General features: G+C 34.9%; 1 protein-coding gene across 2 annotated transcripts in view; it reads left to right on the forward strand.

Moving 5' to 3' along the window:
• Window positions 1-16,952, forward strand: part of LOC145686351 (uncharacterized) — a 39,909-nt gene extending 22,957 nt beyond the window's left edge. For both annotated transcript variants that reach the window (XM_081759599.1, XM_081759600.1), the window contains exon 2: window positions 16,510-16,952. In XM_081759599.1, the coding sequence (XP_081615725.1) occupies window positions 16,516-16,827 (312 nt within the window). In that variant the 5' untranslated portion in view covers window positions 16,510-16,515 and the 3' untranslated portion in view covers window positions 16,828-16,952. The remainder of the gene's footprint in view (window positions 1-16,509) is intronic.
• Window positions 16,953-21,404: the final 4,452 nt, after the last annotated feature.

A 21,404-nucleotide genomic window follows, 5' to 3' on the forward strand; every position in this document is an offset into this window, starting at 1 on the left:
TTATTGAAATCATTTCTGGATTTTACATGCCTGTCGATGTTGAGAGTAAACCCAATAAGCTGGGATGGTGACTTTATAATATGACTAGAGTGACAAAGAGACAAATCAAACTGACTTCACATTTGTATGTGTATAACAAACTTCGTCAAAGCGATCTCTCTCGCTTCAATCACATTTTCAACTAACAAGGGGCGACTGCCATTCTTGGTCTCCTATTTTTTGTGCAGAGGATAGTGTTAGAATAAATTCAAGAAATGATGCCGTTAGGTGAACGACCGTTTATATAGTCTTGCAATCGACCCTTATTAGTGGGTCACCCCACTGTACATTGCATCTGCACGTGCACAGTCTTCAATAATAATAGCTTGTTGACATGTTTTAGAATAGAAACTTCCGTTTCTTTAGGCTGTTTTGTTCTGAGAACGTTTTTCTTAAATTGTAAGTGCAAATTGCCTTTGCAGGCTTGTTATTTAAATCTGATTTTCATAAAAATAAAAATTAAACTTTTCCCTTTCATTAATATAATTTCACAACACCACTATTACATTGAAGAATTGAGTACAATTATTTACGTTAATATTATAGTAACAGGAATGTATTTTCTTGTAGTCTGTATAGACTACTTCATATATGGAACTTAATTAAATCCATTGCATTTATTCGCTGTATTTCTTTATTCATAATTAATTATATTACTGGTATTAATGAATAGACGTTTCGATTACAATATTCATATATATATAAATAGTGTAATATAATATTTTATTTAGGGAAATAACTTTGAGTGTGCCGTGATGAGTTGTGCCGCGAGTGGAAAAAGATGGTTAATATGGTGGTTTATTGTATAGCATTTTGAAATTCTATAAAAGTAGCAAAATTTTCATTTCAGCTATACAACTGTTTTGTGCTTAAACGATTATGTGTGTCACTGTTAGGAAAACACAAGGAGACCTGCTATAAGACGGAGCAACGTATAAACCAAGTTTCTCGGTCCGGTCTAACCAAGCAGAAGAAAACTCACGTCCTTGCGCTGAAACAGTGTTTCCATCATCAACTTTTCTTACCAGTTTGTCTGATATTATTAAGTAGCTTTTCAATGATTAATGAATAAAAAAAAGTTTCCTTAGAAAATAAAGTATCAAATATTGAACCAAAATCATGGCACCGTAGTATCAAATTATAAGAAAGTGACATTTATATCATATGTAAAAGTAATTGACGGATGAGCCTTTTTAGTCGTCTTATGTACTTATAATGCATCTTGTAACGATGATCTTCAAGAACGCATCACTGTCGCTCAATAGTAAAGCATTCACCTTTTGTGCGGTTGGGTCCCTCGTTCGCTTCCAGTTTGCACCAAATAGATTTTGTCTTGGACAAACGTCGTGTGTGGGTATTTTTTCGGGTTTTTCCGTTTCGTTTCATGTTCCACTTTCTTCTTTCCATCATTTAGTTCGCTATTATCATTATTGCCTAGCTTACCCTCGGAGCATAGTCATGGGACGTTAAACTAAAAGTGAACAAATAATCCTGATGGAAAAAGGTAGATCAAGTTTAGGATTTATTGAGGTGACAATTGAACACGTTTCATTGTGCACTTATTGCGCAGCTTGTAGTAATGGCATTTAAAAGTGTTATTAGGTGTGAACAGCATATAAATTCCTCTCTGATATAAGCTAGCAATGAAAAAGCAATTATTATTATTATTATTATTATTATTATTATTATTATTATTATTATTATTATTATTATTAATAATAATAATAATAATAATAATCTTTTAAACTAGTTCACTTTTGATAATATGGTTAGCGTATGCACTTTTAGCGCGAGCAACCCGGCTTGATTCTCTCTGAAGCTTATCTGGTTTGGATCGCATGTTAAGCTTTAGGTCTACGTAACGTATAGTCTTGCTGTAAGGGATGCTAAACCCAAAAATCTAACCAAGCAACGCCCTGAAAAAATTGAAATTAACATTTTTGTATTCATCATAGGTATTCTGCCTTTATTGGCAGGTCACTTGCCGCAGCTGAGAAGCTTCCATGCTCCACGGTCCTCCGCTAACCTTTTCGTCTTCGCGTATGATCTTTCTGTTTTAATATCATCCATTAATTGTAGTCTCCTTCGCCCCCTCCCTCTCTTTCCCGCCACCATACCCTCTAGGACGTCCCTCATGATACAATCTCCTCTTAGGCAATGTCCCAACCAGTTTCTCTTCCTCTTCCTAATAATATCTAAAAGTGTTCTTTTCTCACCCACCATTTCTAACACTCTCTCATTCGTTTTGCGCTCGACCCAACTAATTCTTTCCATTCTTCTCCACATCCACATTTCGAAGGCTTCCAGTCGATTTTCGTCACCTTTACGTAATGTCCACGTTTCCGCCCCACACAGTACAACACTCCACACGAAGCATTTTATGAGTATTTTTCTCAATTCTTTGTTCAAGGTCCCACAAAACAGACTTTTCTTTCTTTTAAAGGCTTCTTTCGCCATTCCTATCCTTGCTTTTATTTCACGTTCGCATTTCATGTCATTACTAAGAATACTACCCAGGTATCGCAAACTATTCACTTGTTCTATTTTCTCCCCTCCTACTTTTATATTTGACACAGACCCCTTCGTTACAATCACCATGGCTTTTGTCTTTCTAACTTTTATTTTCATCCCATATTCTTCAAAGCCCTTCCTCATTTTTTCTAACATTTTATTGATTTTCTTTTCAGATTGTGCAACAAGCGCCATATCGTCTGCAAATCTTATACATCTAATCATTCTACCTCCTACCGAAATGCCATCATCATCATGTAGGCTCTTTTTCACTATCTCTTCTAGATAGATATTAAATAGTGTTGGCGAGAGGCAGCATCCTTGTCGAACTCCCCTTCCAATTGCACTCTCTTCCGTCAGTTCTTCCCCTATCCTAACACTTACTTGTTGGTTCATGTATAAGTTTCTTATGAGTCTTCTATCTTTCCATTCCAACCCTATCTTCGTTAGAACTCCAAACAACAATTCCCAATTCACGCGGTCAAAAGCCTTTTCTAGATCAATAAATACAACATACACCTCTTTCCCTTTTTCTATAAATCTTTCATCGATCACCCTTAATAATCCAATAGCATCTCTTGTGCCCTTGCCTCTTCTGAACCCGAACTGCTCTTCCTCAATATCTTTATTCGTTCTTCCATATAACCTTCTGTTCAGTATTCGGAGCAGAATTTTAGCTGCATGAGATATGAGACTAATAGTTCTATAATCCTCACATCTCTTTGGGTTCGATTTCTTAGCCATCGGCATCATGATCGTTTTCAGAAAGTCTCTTGGCCATTCTCCTGTTTCTTATATTTCATTGCATAGTCGCCACAATTCTTTCTTTCCCTTGTCTCCTATATTTTTAATGAATTCTATTGGTATGTTATCTATTCCTGTTGCCTTTCCATTCCTAATCTCGGATATAGCCTTTTCAAACTCATCCCGAAGAATACTAAATCCTTTATCACCCTCGCCTACTTCATTTTCCACTTCAACATTTATGCTACACGGTCTATCCCTACTCTCATATAAGTCTTCAACGTATTCTTTCCACCTTCCTATGACCTCATTTTTCTCGCTGACTACCTTCCCATTCTTATTTTCTACTGCAATCATAATACCCCCTTGTTTCCTCCGAAATTCCATAGATTTCAGCTCCTTGTACATTTCCTCATATTTCCCAACTCTTCCTAATTCTTCTATGTCCTCGCATTTTCTTTTGTAAAACTCTTCCCTCGCTCTGTCTGTTTCTCTTCGTAATTCATTATTTAACTTTCTGTACATCTTTCTGCCCTCTTCTGTATCAACCTGTTTCCACATCTTCCTCTCCCTCATTTTCTGCAACATCTGCTCTGTAACCCATGGTTTCTTAGCAGTTTTGTGTTCGCTGTAACCTACTGCTTCTTCTGCAGCCTGCTGTAAGCAACGTTTAATATGTTCCCACCGTGCGTTACTACCTGCGCCTATCCTTTCCTCGTTTGAACATTTTTCTTCGAATTTTTCAGCGAAAAGATTTCTTATTTCCTCGTTTTTCAACTTTTCAGTATTCAACACTTTGTTACCTACTTTTCTTCTGCCTACATTTTTTAGTTGAATATCTTAATAATGCGTAATTGATATCGGCACTCGTGGTTTGCAGAAGTATTATATTTATTTGTTTTAATTTAACGTCCTTAACTGCAATGAAATTACGTTAGGTTTGGGTCTCCAGCTGAAAGTAAGATTTAGAATCATGTGAGATATCTGCGTGTTACTACTGTGATTTTTCATTCTTTTAATGTAAAAGCTGGAAACACTTTTGCAAGATCTATCTTTTCTTCTGCAGCTGGTCCCTAGTTTGCAACATCGCACTACAATGAGAGGCCCTAGTTGATTCAAGGATGGTTCCACTTTCTCTGCTTATCATTGTGTGCGTTCACAGGTGTCAATCGAGCCATGCATAGTCACGAAATAAAGTATTTTGCGGTTCACAAAATTTCTTTTCCTAATTACTCAACAGTAAATTAACCTATTAGAGTACCGATTTTAGCAAGTTGTCAAATTATAACTATTCTAAGAATAACAACAAAAAGATCCAAATTAACTAATTTTTTCACGAGTTATTGGAAGAAGAAAATATGTCAACTGTCAAATACTTTCTTTTCCGTCTGTACAAGATACGGTGTATGTCGTGTTCGCTTGTGTGGGTGAAAGTATGGTCTGACAACACTGTGAAAGGAGCAAGCTGGTTAGAGGGCAGGGAACAATACTGAATTTTGTCGAGTCAGAGTTTCGTAGCTTGCACTTTATTATAGTTAGTAGTGTATTTTTTATATATATACTCTGTATAATACATGAATAAATAGCAATCTCTACCAACAAAATTAAAGCTGCCAATTAGTATTTTCCTCCGATCGACACACTTCTCAGCGCCAGAAAAGTTAGTTTTTAGACCTCTCTTGTCTATATAGGTAGCAAACGTATCTTCGGAGTGAGAGACCCGAGTTTGATTTCAAGAGGGAATCGGATCCCACGTTAAGATGTAGGTTTATGTCTCATAAATCTATAGCATATCTGCTGATCGGGACCCTAAACCACAATCCAACTAGTAAAATTTCGTTTTCTATTACTTATCCGAAAATAAGTTGAGAATTTGCCCTCAAGTGTGTTATATTGCTCAGTTTTATGTGGTCTGTTGACTGATATACGACTTATCCTTAGACAATATTTTAGTTAATCAGAAATTACGATTTAAGAATATATAATAATACGTACTATTAACCATACTATCTATATCGTCTTCGTAGTATCAAACGAATAGTTTAAGAAGGGTATATTCCAGTATCAGTTTCACATCCATAAGCGCCACGGTTTTCGTACAGCATTAATTTTTAGCTTTTCAAAGAAATTCGTTTTTCTCGATTTTTTCGAAAACTACTTATTACATTTTACACTCACGCATGTCATTTTGTTCAGCTCAATACAATCTATATCTATTGGTATATGTTTAATATCTTGGCTTTCTTTTTTCATTAAACGCTAATACATTGTTTGCTACAAAAATGCAACACCAAGGAATACAGTTTGTTTCAGTAAGCAGAGACTTAATGATATTAGTAGCAAAGGTTAAGTTTACCGCTATGTGCGACACATGACAACGTGGCGATAATGGAGCAGATCTGGTGAGATCAATAGGCTGGGGCCAGACACGTAGCCGGGTCTGGGGAGGGTCCGGACCCCCCTTCGAGACCAGAAATAAAAAAATTAAGGAAGGATGAAACAAAATGAAATGAGAAAAAGAAGGATCAGCGTTAAAAATAAAAAATAAAAACTACAAGAAGTTTTTGGTTACTCATTCTTATGAGGAGATTTGTATTTTGCAATACATGGTGGCGAGGTGTGCAAGATATCCTGGAAGAGTCAAGTAATTTGAAATTTCTAGAAAAGTTACAGAATTCTCAGAATTTCTGCAACTAGTCAGGAAGATTTCAAGCTTCCGAATGCATAGTGCCGTTGAGTAACAGAGTGGATTTTTTTTTTTTCTAATTTTTGGTCATCGCATCCTTGCAGTTTCAAACATGCTATTTCAAAAACAATTTTCTACTGCTCCTTTAAGCTGTCATTTCGAACCGACAATAGTTGACGGAATAATAAAAACAAAAATTTATGTGGAAAGAAAGTTCTATTAGCATTTGATTCGACAGAGAAAGGAATGAAGATATTGTAAAACATTTTACAAGACATTATTGAAATACAGGTACTTTTTACATTATTAAAGTACTTTTAATAATAGTTGAGGTAATAATGAAAGAAAATTGTTATATTTGAATACACAGAGGAAGGACGTAAATATTGTAAAATCTTTTTCAATGCGTTATTATTATTATTATTATTATTATTATTATTATTATTATTATTATTATTATTATTATTATTATTATTATTATTATTATTATTATTTTACTCGAGATATCTTCATAGTTTGTTATTAAAATACTTACCAAGATATCCTCATTTTATTGTCCTAACAAACCAATATATGTTGATAGTAAAGTAGTTTAGATTGACCAAGCTCCTGGGCCTTCAGAATTTCATGTCACGCTCCACCGCCCTAACCCCCGTTACGAAATCCTGGCTAAACGAACCAATATATGTTCTAGTAAAATAGTTTAGAGTGATCGAGCTCCTGGTGTGATGACCACAGTATATCATGTCACGGACCCCTCCCCCTTCACGAAATCCTGTCTACGTGCCTGCTGGGACCAACGATCTTCTGTCAGATCGGCTGCAACAGAACGAGGAGTCGAGATTGTCAGCTCTTGAACGTCCTTCTGAGGTATGGCAAACTATGTGTCTTCAACACGATCCCACAACTCATGAGTGTGAGAGGCGTTAAGTTCGCAGGTGTGAGAGACGTTCTGCACCCACCAAAAAAAAACATGTTCAATTCGCGAGAAGCCCGGGTTAAGTGACAGGAAAATAAGCAGAGAAATATTGTGTCCGCTCAGGAAATGTAGAACAGTAGTACAACATGAAGGCACGCATTATCCACCTGGAATGTAGTCCCCGGCAGGACTCACACTAAAGGAACTGCAATCGGATCCAATAATCCTTCAAGGCACGAACGGACAAGGAATCCCATGGCACCTACATCATAACTCCCGACATGAGATTTATCTCAAAACAGGATATTCTATTTATCTCTCCATGAGCGACATATGCGAAAATAGTGTAGTCTTCCATACCTATTCTGTACAGTCAGCAATCCAAGTATGGTCCGCTCTGCCAGACGATACGAAAAAGGCTATAGACATAATCCTCGGTGGACCCAGTCAGATACCCAATGGTCAGAGGTCAAAATTTCAAAACCGTCAAGTCGCCCGAAAATGTGGTTACAACGCCCACCAAAACAGCCAGAACACCCAAAAGCAGAAATACAACGCCACAAACATGAAGGCGATCTTTACCGAATGTGTGAGACATCACTCGTTGAGCATAGCCACATACATCGAAGCGAGCTCATATCCAGTGATGAAAATTTTCCGATTCATAAACACGTACTCCACTTATCCCTACATCGTTGTTTAGCCGTGATGTGAGGTAGAAAATTTTCTTCTATATTTTTCCGAAAAATTTTCCGTTCTTAACAAATATCAGTGATCAAGTAACAGTTCCTCAGTATTCATAAAATTGATTCAGACAATGTATAGAAATGTTAAAAAGTGAAATATCGTTTAAAGAATCTGAAAATTTTCATGGCTCAGACAATTTTCAGTACCATGTAGGAACAAGTGAAACAATTTTTCATGAATCGAAATATTTTCTGTCTTATATGGAAAAATTGAAGAATTTTTTATGAGTCGGAAAATGATCATCATTTTGAAGCAAAAAGTAAAACAACTTTTTGTGAATCGGAATGTTTTATTACGATGTAGAAACAAGTGAAAAAACTTTTCATAATTCGGAGAATTTTGGATATTATGTATAGTGATGTTTGGTGGAAAATTTTCCACTATATTAAACTGCACATTCAGTTATAAAATTCATTTCCTTTAGAGGAAAGTTAGACAGCAACAAAGTATCATTTTCCAATTAGCTTTCGGAAACCAGATGATTTTCTAACATTTCAAGTTGGGAAGTAAAAATATACAGTGTTTCTCTCTCTCTCTCTCTCTCTCTCTCTCTCTCTCTCTGTGTGTGTGTGTGTGTGTGTGTCTCTGTCTCACTCTCTGCGTGTGTGTGTGTGTGTGTGTGTGTGCGTAAAGTGCAGGGAATATACATCGAGTTCGTAGAGGACAAATATCCCATTCCAATATTTAAAATGTAACAAGAAATTGACAAGAAACCTTTGTGAATTTATAAATTTCAGAAACAGAAAATTTCAACTATTTCTTCACATGTAGGCCTGCCTACATAATGAAATAACTACATAAAAGTTCCTTATGAAGATTATTTTTGTAACAGAAAATAAGAAAAAATGATTTTATTGTGTTTAACACTCCTAAATCGTAATTTCTATATTGGAATTTTGTATAATCAACATCTTAGAGCAGATATTTGTAATGTAAAACTACCATTATTATGTATAAAAATGTATTAGAAATAATGACGATTAGATAGAAGAAGTGTATATATATAAGAAATATGAATTTTATTTTGTAAATTAAAATGAAATTACTTGGTGCTTTTAGAATGCAGCGCTAGTAGTGCAACTTTTTATGTTTCTTTTATTATTTTATTGGACGAACAACTACACAAATCAGTTTCCTTATTAGTTATATTTCACTGTCTCTTCTGAATGAATATATGAATAAATAAATGTTTATTTCCAGAAAATGATCAGTATTTGCTTTCATGAGTTACTTAAATTCGAATTTTGGGTAGTCAAAAATTTACAGTAGGCACTTTACTTATTTATAAAATGTTGCAGTATGTAAATCTATAAAAGTAGTAAAGCTATGAGAAAACCGTCTTATGCTTATTAAACTGACGAAATCTAATATTGTAACATCAAAGGTGGATTCTGAGGGAGGAACGCATTGAAATTTTTGAAACATTCTTAAATTGAAGAATCGTTAGATTTTCACTTCTTGAAACTTTTTAACACAATATTTATTACCATAAATTTTACTGCTAAACAACGATGTAGGAATAAGTGGAGTATGTTTTTATGAATCGGAAAATATTCATGACTTTTAATAAATTGAAATTTTAAATAATAGAATAGGATATTTGTACTCTATGAACTCGATGTATGTTATCTGCATTTTGCATACACACACAGAGAGAGAGAAAGAGGAGTTGAATTGAGTTGATTTTGAGTTTAACGTTCCTTTCAGCAGCTAGACTATATAAGACGGGACCAACTAATTAACGTAGAATAGGAACTTCATGAGCTCCCGCTGGGAATCGAAGCCAGGTCTTCCATGCCAAAGGCGGGTATGCTAACCGCTTAGCAACGAATTAGCTCGCAGAGGAAGAGAGAGAGAGAAACACTGTGTAAAATTTTACTTCCCAACTTGAAAAATTAGAAAATTTTCCGGTTCCCGAAAGCTAATTGGAAAATTATTTGTTGCTGACTAACTTTCCGCTACAGAAATTCAATTTTGTAGCTCTGTTTGCAGTTAAATGTAGTGGAAAATTTTCCACCTAACATCACTATACATAATATCCAAAATTGTCTGGCTTATGAAAAGTTTTTTTCACTTGTTTCTACATCGCGATGAAAATTTTCCGTTCTATGAAAATTCCTTTCACTTGTTTCTACAAAGCAATAAAACTTTCCGATTCACAAAAGTTGTTTTACTTTTTGCTTCAAAATGATGAAAATTTTCCGACTCATAAAAAGTTCTTGAATTTTTCCATATGACAGAAAATATTTCGATTCATGAAAAATTGTTTCACTTGCTCCTACATAGTACTGAAAATTGTCTGAGCCATGAAAATTTTCAGATTCTTTAAACGATCTTTCACTTTTTAACATTTCTATACATTGTCTGAATCAATTTTATGATTGCTGAGGAATTGTTACTTGATTACTGATATTTTTTATCACAACGGAAAATTTTCCACCTCACATCACTACTCATAGCCATTTCCTTTTAGTCTATTTACTGCACGTATTAATTTATATTTTTCACCTTTACGTTTGCTTATAAACTAAAGTTTATTAGCTTTGGTATTTAGGGCTTAAGCTGACGAGCCTCAATGGAGAGAATTTAAAGAATGTTTACTTTCTTAAAAATGACATGTAAATGAAGTATACTCGAGTAGTACTGGAGCGCTTTGTCGTAAACAATAGAGCAGCAGGAGGTCTATTGAACTGGTAGTCTGACGACATCCTTGTCAGTGGGGCCCGCACCGGCCCTGGGTAGGTCCCTGGAGGAGGAAAATTTATTACCTGGGCAACAGAAGTGGATGAGATGGTTTTGGAAAATGGAAAGACCTCTTCTGCTGTTTCAAACATGATCCAACACGATTCTTTATTCGAAATTTTAAAAATTATAATCAAATTAAAATTAAAATATGTTTCAGATTATTAGAATTTCAGTATATGGCTTAAAACGTGATCTCTAGCTCCTACAAGCTTTTCCCCATTAATTTAATTATGATCCTACTTGAATATTTAATTCGATCCATCAAAATGATGTTATCCTTTTTAATGTAATTCGTTTTCATTAAAATTGTTTCCTCCTTTTTTACGGATCACTTGTATAAGCTGTGAACAAATTACTAATATGTGTCAACGTATTAAGAACTCCTTGTAAGAAAATATACCGTAAATATTTTTAAAAGTATGGTTTTTAATGGATTGTTTTTGGTTTGTTTTATTACGTACAGTCTTAAGATGAGCTACGGTAACTTCGAAAACTTTTTTCTGAAAATATTAACAAAACAGAACATAACAAAATAGAAATAAGATATTTAGGAACGGGGAAAGGAAAGGAATGAATATTTATTTATTTTTCATTTTTCGCTGCGAAGCGAACTCCGTTTTCCTCTTAGCACGCATCTAAAATGAGAGACTCTTCTGCTGCAACAAGCATGATATATCCATGTGTTCTTTACCTATGCCCTTTCCCAAGTGTGTCCGCTACAGAATCGAAGATCCACCTATCCGCCGTTTAGCTCTATCCTTCGCTACAGAATTATCCTTGGGATCTGATTGGCAAGCCAAGTCCTGTTTAGCCACACCTCTCACAGCTTGTACCAGGGGAGATTGTTGGGTGTCAATCATTTTCCTTTAGTTATGATTGAACGGAGGATTTCATTTTTTCGCTCCTTTTTGCCCCATTAACGCTTATAGTTTCTTGTTGGCACACGTAAATTCCCACCTTCCCCCGCGATGATTGATTAGCTATACTGTTTACTTCTCTTCCTTTACCACTGAGTGAACACATTCCTTGTCGCGAATGGATGAATGCTTTTTCCCCACTCTTTGACCACTTTTCTGTCTGCCGGGAGGTCATTTCCTCCTGCCTTTCTTCTCCCGTGGTTGACGATCTGCGTCCGTAGGTTAGTCAGTCCACTGAGTGCCTGACTTTGTCTTTGCAAACAAGTGAAAAAGGGTGCCTTTGGATTTCCAATTGGCGCTTATAAACAGTGTTTCAAACAATATCCCTTGTTGAATAGTTTATTGCTCTTTTGTGTATTTGGAGACAAAATTGGTTGTTGCGTTCTTTGTGACAAGAATACAACACTTATTGAGATATACGTCGAAATGAAGGGCATATATTTCAAGAGTATAAACCTGAAATCGGTATTCATTTTTCGTTCAAACATTTAACTCATTAAAATCAAATTTCTATGAAAATTGCTGATTGACCCCGCCTCAAGAATTTCCTTCATGAGGCAATTAGGGCTAAATAACTTTTGTAGATATTAGCTCGGCTGTCTGGTGACGCGCCATATGTTATTAAATTTCCGTGGTAGCTATGCGCCCCCACGATTCCAGACACACTGGGGGAACTACAAAATAAAATTTGGCGACTACAAAGTTTAGGTACAGTATGGACTGTCTGATAACCATTAATATTTTGAAGAAATTGAGATTTAATGACCAGGTACCTCCATAATAAAGAAAGAAATGTATTCTTTGATCCGACAAGATGTTTTCCTTTTTGTAGGCAGAACCCAAGCGGTATTACAAATGAAAATTCATTTACCTTATTTCTCATTTATCACCTTTATATCTTTAATAAATAAATATACTATATAAACCCACTGATCTAATTCTAAACTAAGTTTGGTCTTGCGACACGTTTAACTAGTGGGTATTTCTCGCAGTTTAAAATCTCGTGTTTTCTTCTTCTTTTTGTGTGTTATCAAATAAGATATTTAATTCAAGTAAGCTTTTTACATTATAATAATAATTATTGTTGTTGTTTTGATATATATATTTGTATTGAGAGCGGTGGGGAGCCCGAGGAAATTTATATACATTTGTTTTTCCACCACAAACTTATTTGACCAGGAATTGAAGCGGGAATCCCCTAGAAAACTCACGCACACGGTGTCTACCTATTACAATTTATTCAAAAATCCAAAACACTTGTTTTCTTATGAGAATGCTAATTGATTTCCATAAGGATTGAACCAAGAATTCCCACCACCCGGGCGGTTAAACGCTCTACCACTGAGCCATTATGTTTTAAATCGGGGAAAACCAGCCCCCACGAACGAGAGGTATTTGCTTTTGAAAAGATTAGTTGACAGTGCTAGCGCCCCCTTAGCATTACCCCTGAATTGTTTCACGCTTAATTAAATTAAATTATTATTTGAACATATGTCTTAGTTTCGTATTGTTTCACGCTTAATTCAAACTTTATATTGTTTGAACACTGTCTTAGTCTCGTCTCATGGGCGACTTGACCAAGAAAGATTGAAGTATGAAATTATTATTATTATTATTATTATTATTATTATTATTATTAAAACCAGGAATATGTGAAAATCTGAAACTTCATATGATACTTTTTAAGAAGGTAGGGTCTTATTTACACGGAAAATATCTGACTAGTGCTAGTCTTTTTTAGAAAATGCTTGGCGACGTCCCTTAAGAACCCCCAATGGTGGACTTCATAGTTTACTGCAGAACCAAGTGTAGATTAGATTGCTTATCCATTTTACTTGCAGAAAGAAGATAGTCAGTCTTTTTAGAAAATGTTTGATGTGACTTAAGACCCATCACAGATGAAAATGATTTAGTACTGTCTATAGTTTACTGCAGAATCATGTGTGGATTAGATTAGTCGGTCTTTTTAGAAAAAAAAAATGCATGGTGACGTCCTTTAAGAGCCCCAACAGATGAAAGATCCATTTAGTACTGTTTATAGTTTACTGCAGATATCAAGTGTGGAATTTGTCTCAATCTTTATAACTGAAAGTGAGGTTAAACAGAATTGCGTAGTGTCCACAGATTTTACTTTTTTAATTTTTAATGGATTTGTTTGGTAACATTGTTACTCTGGATAATAATTATTTGTTTTGTTTTGTTTTGTTTCGTAATTATTCAATGAGCAATTTTTAATTTGTGAATTACCAGAAAGTGTTGAAATGTAAATATAAAGAGGTTTCATTTGCAGTGGGGCAGTTTCCCGAGATAGATTTGATTATTGCAAATTTTGCGTTGCGTTTGCGTTTACATAGATGTGGATGGAGTACCTGTAGATGTGTGGGACTTTCCCACAGCTAGACCTGAAAGAAAGAACCACCTTCGTTTATTTATTTATTTATTTATTTATTTTTTTGATCATAGAGCTGCACGGTAGACTTCCCCTTAGAATTTGCGTTAGAATAGTAAACTATCGCCAGTTTTTCGAAATGTGATGAATATCCAAATGTTTTCCAAGACGTATGAAATATTGGTTGTAATTTAGTGAGAGAAATAATGATGATAGATATTGTTTTATGGGTTGTTTTTCTTTGGATAAGCATTGGTGAGAAATCCTCTGAAAATGTAAGAAATATGGACTTGTGTATTTTAAACATGTGGTGCAGTATTCAGAGAGAATTCGTTAATCGCGGGTTAATCACAGACTTGTTACATACTATCTCTAAACTAAGGAAGGTGCAGTGTTTGGTATTCAGAGTCTACTAAACTAGAGTACAACTAAATAGCTAATTTCAGTATGATTAACCCCAATGCATCGAGTGAGAGAGAGGACTTTACCCCTTGTGTTTAAGAGTGTATTCTACCCTAGACTTTTCTACCACTGAACGCTACTTGTTTTATACTTGGTTTCCCCCAAAGCGAACACTTCTTGTTTTGTACTGAGAAGAGACTATGCCCGTGTTTAAGACTGAATTCTCCCCTAGACTTTTCCATTACTGAACGCTATTTGTTTTATACTTGGTTTCCCCTAAAGGGAACGGTCCCTTTCGCACTGGGGGCCCGCGGTGGCTCAGTGGTAGAGCGTTCACCTCTGGTGCTTGGGGTTTCGGGTTCGATCCCAGCCCCCGCCCAGTGGACTTTGTGGTGGACAAACACCGTGTGCGTGGGTTTTCTCGGATTTCTCCCGTTTCCTCCCACTTTCTTCATTGCACCATTTCATTCATTACTCATCATCACCGTCTCCTTTAGCCTAACCGGCATAACCGTGGGACGTAAAACTCAAAGATTTCATTTTTTCCCTTTCGCACTGAGAGATGGGGGCTTTACCCGCATTGTTGTTCGATAGTAGCCCCTAGACTATTGATTCACCGAAAACCATTTACTCCATCTTTTTGGTTTTAGGATTTGAAAATGAACGTTTACAGCAATAGTGCTAGTGGAAATATACCCCGTAAATGAAGTGGGTAGGGTCACTCTAACTAAATACTCATTGCGTTACTGAAAGATTGGCTTTATGTCACCTTATTCAACCCAATAGTTTAACTTAATGTATTGGCTTAATACTTTAACAGAATATTAATATCACCACAGCATAGACGCATATGTATTGGCACTATTGAAAATGTGTGAATCTTATGGGTGAAAGAAAACTTGGCGTATCGAACAAATGTTTTCTTTCTGTTAGTATTAACTAGTGTATGACATTAAGATTGAAAGAGTGAATATGTGCTAGGGTTTTATTACACATTGAAAACATAAATAATACAAATATACTATAAGTACCTTAAAACATATCTAGAAATATACGGAGCACTATTTCACAAGCGTGTGAACTACCGAACATTCTTAGCTCAACTAACCTCTAATTTAGAATTCTGTCGCTATGTGTCACTGTTAGTTCTATTAAAATAGTATTAAATTGCTATTGCTAGTGTAATGGACCTGAAAATTTCCTTGGAAGACATATAAGTAGTAATAGAATAAAAGTATAAGGAAACCATAGATATAGTGTTTGTTCAGTTGGCATGACCTAGGATTGAACTACAGACTCCCAAACATATGAAATGAACGCTTTACCACTTTTGAAATAAATAAATAAATAATTTTGTATGAACTGTTTTATAGCATCAATTTTTTCCGTTGTGGGAACCATATGTTTCTACTAAGATTTAAATATAGGATTTTTACAATTGCCAGAGTTTTTGTGAGTGAATTAGATTTATCGTTTTATACTTCGGTTACAGATTGACATGATTTTATATTCATGGGCTCTAGACATTGAACCCGTCACGTTTTGAGGGATGACGTGACACACTATTCGGAGAAAGAGGGAAGTTAGTTACCACGCAACGCATTTGCTTGGTGTGAATGAGAAAAATATTATTTAGTATATCCTAAAAAATTATACTTTCTCGATCGAATCCCTCACCGGTAATAGAACCCGTAATCGTTCGCACCGCAGCCCCTGTCGGGAATTCAACCCGGAACCGTTCGCACCGCAGCCCCTGTCGAGAATTCAACCCTGGATCATTCGCACCATAGCCCCTACCGGGAATCGGACCCGGAAACGATAGTACTGAAGGCGAGAGCGTTAGCGACTACGCTGCACTACTCCCACACCGGGAATGGAACCCGGGACCGTTTGCCTGAAGGCGAGAGCGTTAGCGACTACACTATGTGGAACCACTAGTCCCCCACCGGGAATGGAACCCGGGACCGGTCGCACCGAAGGCGAGAGCGTTAGCGTCTACGGTGAGGGAACACTAGAGTTGATTAGAGTTTAACGTTCTGTTTAGCAGGAAAATTTTTTATAGATTCTTGGAAAAAATATATTGTTAGTAACGGGTAAATCGAATTATATGAACATTTTATTGAAAATTAGGTTTTGGTCTCACACAGCACAGATAGTTTGCTTGTACAGATTTATTGAGAATCCGAAAATGTATGATGGATTGTCCAGAATCCTACATAGGTCTTGTAAACTAAAGACATTTTTATAGGTTTTGTACGCTAAAAGAAACTGATTCTCGTACGTGGTTAGAATAACAGAAATTTTATTGGTATTAAGTATATATTGTGTATATTCAAAACAATAATTATAATTTGTACTATTTCGTTGAAAATACATTGTACTAATAACAGTTTTATTTCTTTATTTGCAGAAGAAAATGGACGCCAAACAGCAACCTTCTATTTCAACGCCTAGCAATACTGTGGATTGGTTTGTAAAAATGGATGCATTATTAAATGCAGCCGAAGGAAAGAGAGGGAGAAGAGAGGAGAAGAAAAATAAGAAAATGTACTCACCATTAAATGTAGAAGTACGAAAACGGATACCAGTGGGAAAAGTAGCAGAGCCAGTACTAATGGATGAACAAAAAGAGGAAGTGTACCCAGTGCAAGAAGTAGCAGTGGAAATGGTGGGGATGGACATGATGAACTTGACATATATTTGGAGGACGGGGAAGATTGGGTTATAGTAAGGGCGAGGGAAAAATGGGAGAGACTAGAGAGGGTGAAAAAATTAATAGAAAAATTTTTGAAATAACATATCTGTAAATAGTTGTGAATATATTTTGTAAATAAATTGTTCTGTGGGCAATGGGGAAAAAGATTTTTCTTCTGAATTTTTAAAACCTTCCTAACTTTCTTAAAGGTGCTGAGATATTTTGATAATAGTGTCAATAAATATTTTGTAATGAAAATTCATTTTGTGCAAAACACATAAGGTTTCTTCTTTTATATATTTGAAATTATTGGAAGTTCTATTTTTGATGATTGGTTGAATTTAGAGATTATTGTCCTTTTTCAGCAAGAAGGCTCTATTTTCTTCTAAATTCTCAGAATAATATTCCTCGTAAGAATTAATCCGAACCACATGACCTACTACGAGGAATCGAATCCTCGAAGAGTGTGAACAATGGAAAGTGATATTAGAAAATGTTTTCGTATAAATAAAAATTAAATGCCAAAGGCTTGTGTACAATCCACTTAGCCAAGGCGGTGACACTAGCCACTTAGCCATGAAAGAACTTGTTTTCTATTTTGCTTGTTTGCAAGTCTTACATAATTCAGCAGTAGAAAATAAACTGATTTTTAAAAATCGAAGGTTATATCTTTATAGGTTATTTGAGACGTGGACCTAAAGTGGAATCTAAGCTCCTGCTGGAAACCGAGCTAGGTTTGTCATGCTAAAAGCACGTACGCTAAGCGTTTAGCTATAATGTTTCGAATTATCCTGACTACTTTACCATTTAACTTACATGGGTCATTCAGTTTAACGTTCTCATGCCTGTTCTGCAAGCTAAGAGAAATGGATAATGCTGAGAATGAATGAGTATCGAAACAAAACAAGATGCACAAGAGATTTATACTTAACCGCTGAGCCAATGCAGTCCACAAAAAGTATGAATTCAATGAACTCCATGTTTTTCTGCGAAACATGTTTCTATCTTTCTCTACAACAATTTGATAGTTCCTACTGTAATTTTCCCTATCATTTTAGGGTGCGTATGTTGTTAAAATTGTTTTGAACACTAAATAAGTAGTAAGTAATCACTTCGAAAGTTACACCTGATATACATTGTACATCATATAGCTAAAGCTATTAAATACCAACAAGATGAATGGTTTCAAGTCAGAAAGTATATTTGAACGGAAATCTTTGTTTCTAACAGGTATGTAGAACTCTTAAGGCAAGTGGATGAATAATATAAAGGAAGACTTGAGTGTTGGGGATCAAATCAGAAACCATCACATCAGAGATGTGTATCCTATTACATATAAAGCTATTTGAATAAGTACTTGTTCTTTGAATGTACAACATATGTTTCAGAAAACAGATAAATAGGAGATATACCACACTTTATCCGTAAAAATAAATTCCAATTTCATGAAACAAATATTCGGACTTGAGAAGGAGGGGTAGAGGGTGATGTTGGAAAGTTTATAATTTGCACAGTTTACCATAAATATAGTTAGGAATCTTATTTTTTATTTGTTTGAGCTTATCAGTATTTAAGAATATGTTAGCTATGAAGGTCTCCGTATCTATCTATCGATAAAAAGTGTACTGTGCTCTGATCAATATTAGCATTCGGAGATCTATGAAGTGAACATGAGAATTTATGTGTTTGTAGCAAAGACAAAATAGTTGGTTGGGCAGCATCTGCAACATATATTTTCAACTTACAATATGCAATGCCAACAAACATTATCGTTCGCCATAAACAAGTTTTTATTACTATTTGCTCTTACCCATTGCCTTTGAGCAGTATTATTTTCAGGTATTGTTTGTTGTAGTTATCTGTGTACATACTTTCTGAAATAGTAGAACAGCTATCTCTTCCTGCTGACAACTCTGCTGAATTTTAAGCAGGAAATAGTTATGAATATATATATATATATATATATATATATATATATATATATATATATATATATATATTGTTTTGCAAGCAATGCGAAAAGCAAACAGAAAAGAGAGTAAACCATCAAGGCTTAAATGTAAGATGCTCAAAGTAGGAAAAAGGCTATTAGGATAATATGACTGTGGACAAAGTAGGAAACTCAGCATTAGAGAGACCTAAATATGGTCAAAAGTAAGAAAATGATGAATGGGTGTAGCTTAGGATAATCAATGTGGAAAATGACAAATGCAAAGACCTAAGTATAGGAGAATCTAGTAGACAGACAATGTTAAAACCTCTCCTTTAACTTTTAAATGTTTTATATTGCACTATATGTGGGATAGTCTTTATTAAAACGAAAACAGATTAAAATATAATGTTACTGGTTCAACATGTAATGTGAATTCGTCCTCTGACCACATAAACATAGAAAAAATAATTAGGAGAATGCAGTGAACAGTCTGAAATCTGTGAAAGCAAAAATGTGAGTATTCTCTTTCAAAAATATTTCATTGAACTTAAAAAAGTAGTCTTAATGTAAACATAATCATGAAGAATGTAGCCTATTGGTAGTACAAAATAAAGACTGGAAGATTGAGGGTCATTTACCGTTTCATACTTGTTCAAACCTGTTTTAACTAGCTCTTCCAAATAAAACAGTAAAAGATCCAGTGAATGTTTTACAATGAGGGCACTAAACTAAATAAATACCACAGTTAGGAAAAGGATAAATCTATGTGTGACTGTATTTCACACACTGTTGTCATCTCTCTTCGTACTGTTTTACATAAAAAGACAATATTTTCAAAAAGTGTTTGAATAGAGTGATCTTCTATTTTTTCTTTTTGTCAGTGCTGAAGATTAGAAGACAAAATATCTAATGAAATTAGTAGTGAAGATGTGTGCGTCTGTTACTGCAATAACATTCACATAAGCATTCAATGTTTAATAAACACTTTTCAAATGTGGGAATCTAATAGAAGTTTGCTTCTTTGGAATGGATGTGCAAGAGGGTTAAAAGACACAATAAACCGTGACTGCATTCTGTTAGATAAAAATATATTGAAGACAAATGTGGTAAGTTTTATTACGGATGTAAACATACAAAATGAAACTGTGCATCAGTTTCAGAAGATGCATGACGTTACTTTATGAAACAGTTCATAATGATACATTTCTTAAACAATTAATAAAAATATTCTTACAAAAAGATTTTAAGGTAAGAACATTGTTTGTGAATAGAAAAACTTTAAATTGTGTTCACGATTGAAAGAATCCAGCAATTGATAGAAGTGTTTCATTGAATGAACTTGTCGGTATGCATCAGCAATAGTACAACCATTTTGATGTTCAATGGTAACATCATCATCACACAAATCCTTCACATGCTTACAATTACTCCGGATTCTTTTTAATTCATACGCATAGTTACGAAGATGATCGGCCCTACCCATTCCAAGGATAACATTGAAAAAAGAATAGATATTTCTTTCCATCGGAATGGTACATTTCCAAAAGAGTGGTATAATTTTCATACTTGGCCAATCCATGGGTTCGACCCCTTCCCCTACGTGGATTAGCAACATGAATCTTAAAATCCACCTTCTTCACAAAATGAAAAATGTTCATTAGTATTTAAGACATTTCCGATGGTATGGAACAATATATCGGGGTTCAATTCCCTTTTACGCTTCCATGAGACATACAGAGGGTTATTCAGCTATGAAGTTGAGCTCTCAATTGTTATTCCTAGAAAAGTGTTCTTATCATTGTCTTTAAACATGTTATCTATTACAAAAATCAAATAGGGCCTGGATAAAGGATTCAGGGTTTTTATTTCATTTTCACTTGTACACTTAATACTTATTCTTCCTTTAACACGCTGTACAATTACAAAATTACAAAATGTTGCCTTTACTATTTGAAATTATGGTATCATACATTGTACTTGATGTGTTCAGATATTATTAAGTTCATAGGATTTACCTAACAATTTCAATGGATTGAACTTTTTATTTTTACAAGTTTACCAATATTACGATAAAGAGAAGTGATACAAAACACTAATTTACATTCTGCTAAAATAATATCCTGTCCACCTTTAAAATATCTCCATAGTTCGATCAACAAATGTTGATATTTTTCGTTGGATACACGTACCCCCTTGGAATGATAAGTATCCACCAGGTGTTTGCAGGTATAATACACCACCTCTGGAACGTCATAGCCAAATCGATGTAGCAAATCAATAAGCTAATCAGCTTGTTTGACCAATTCCATCCATGACAATTGTAATAACGAAAGTATATTCTTGTAATGAACGATATCATATGACCAAACTTAAACTTCACTAGTTAATTTTCCCAGATAGGATCCCGTTGTAAGTTTAAACTTTGCACAAATATAATATTGTTAGTGTAGTATTGCATGAAGTCCAACTGTTGTCAATACGTTATAAACCTTTTACTATTAACAAAGTCTTTACCATTTCCTTTCAAACTGTAACGAGTTATTTTCCTTTTCGATGTTCATGTGAATAACAATCAAATTTTCGTCACCAATGTGTGACACTGTTTGTATGTTGCATTAACTTAACAGTAAGTAAGTCAATTTTTTATCTGCAGTAAGTCTGATCGTTGTCTCCATTT

The sequence above is a fragment of the Thermobia domestica genome, chromosome 5 (assembly GCF_964235325.1).
Source record: "Thermobia domestica chromosome 5, izTheDome1.hap1.1, whole genome shotgun sequence".
Lineage (NCBI taxonomy): Eukaryota > Metazoa > Arthropoda > Insecta > Zygentoma > Lepismatidae > Thermobia > Thermobia domestica.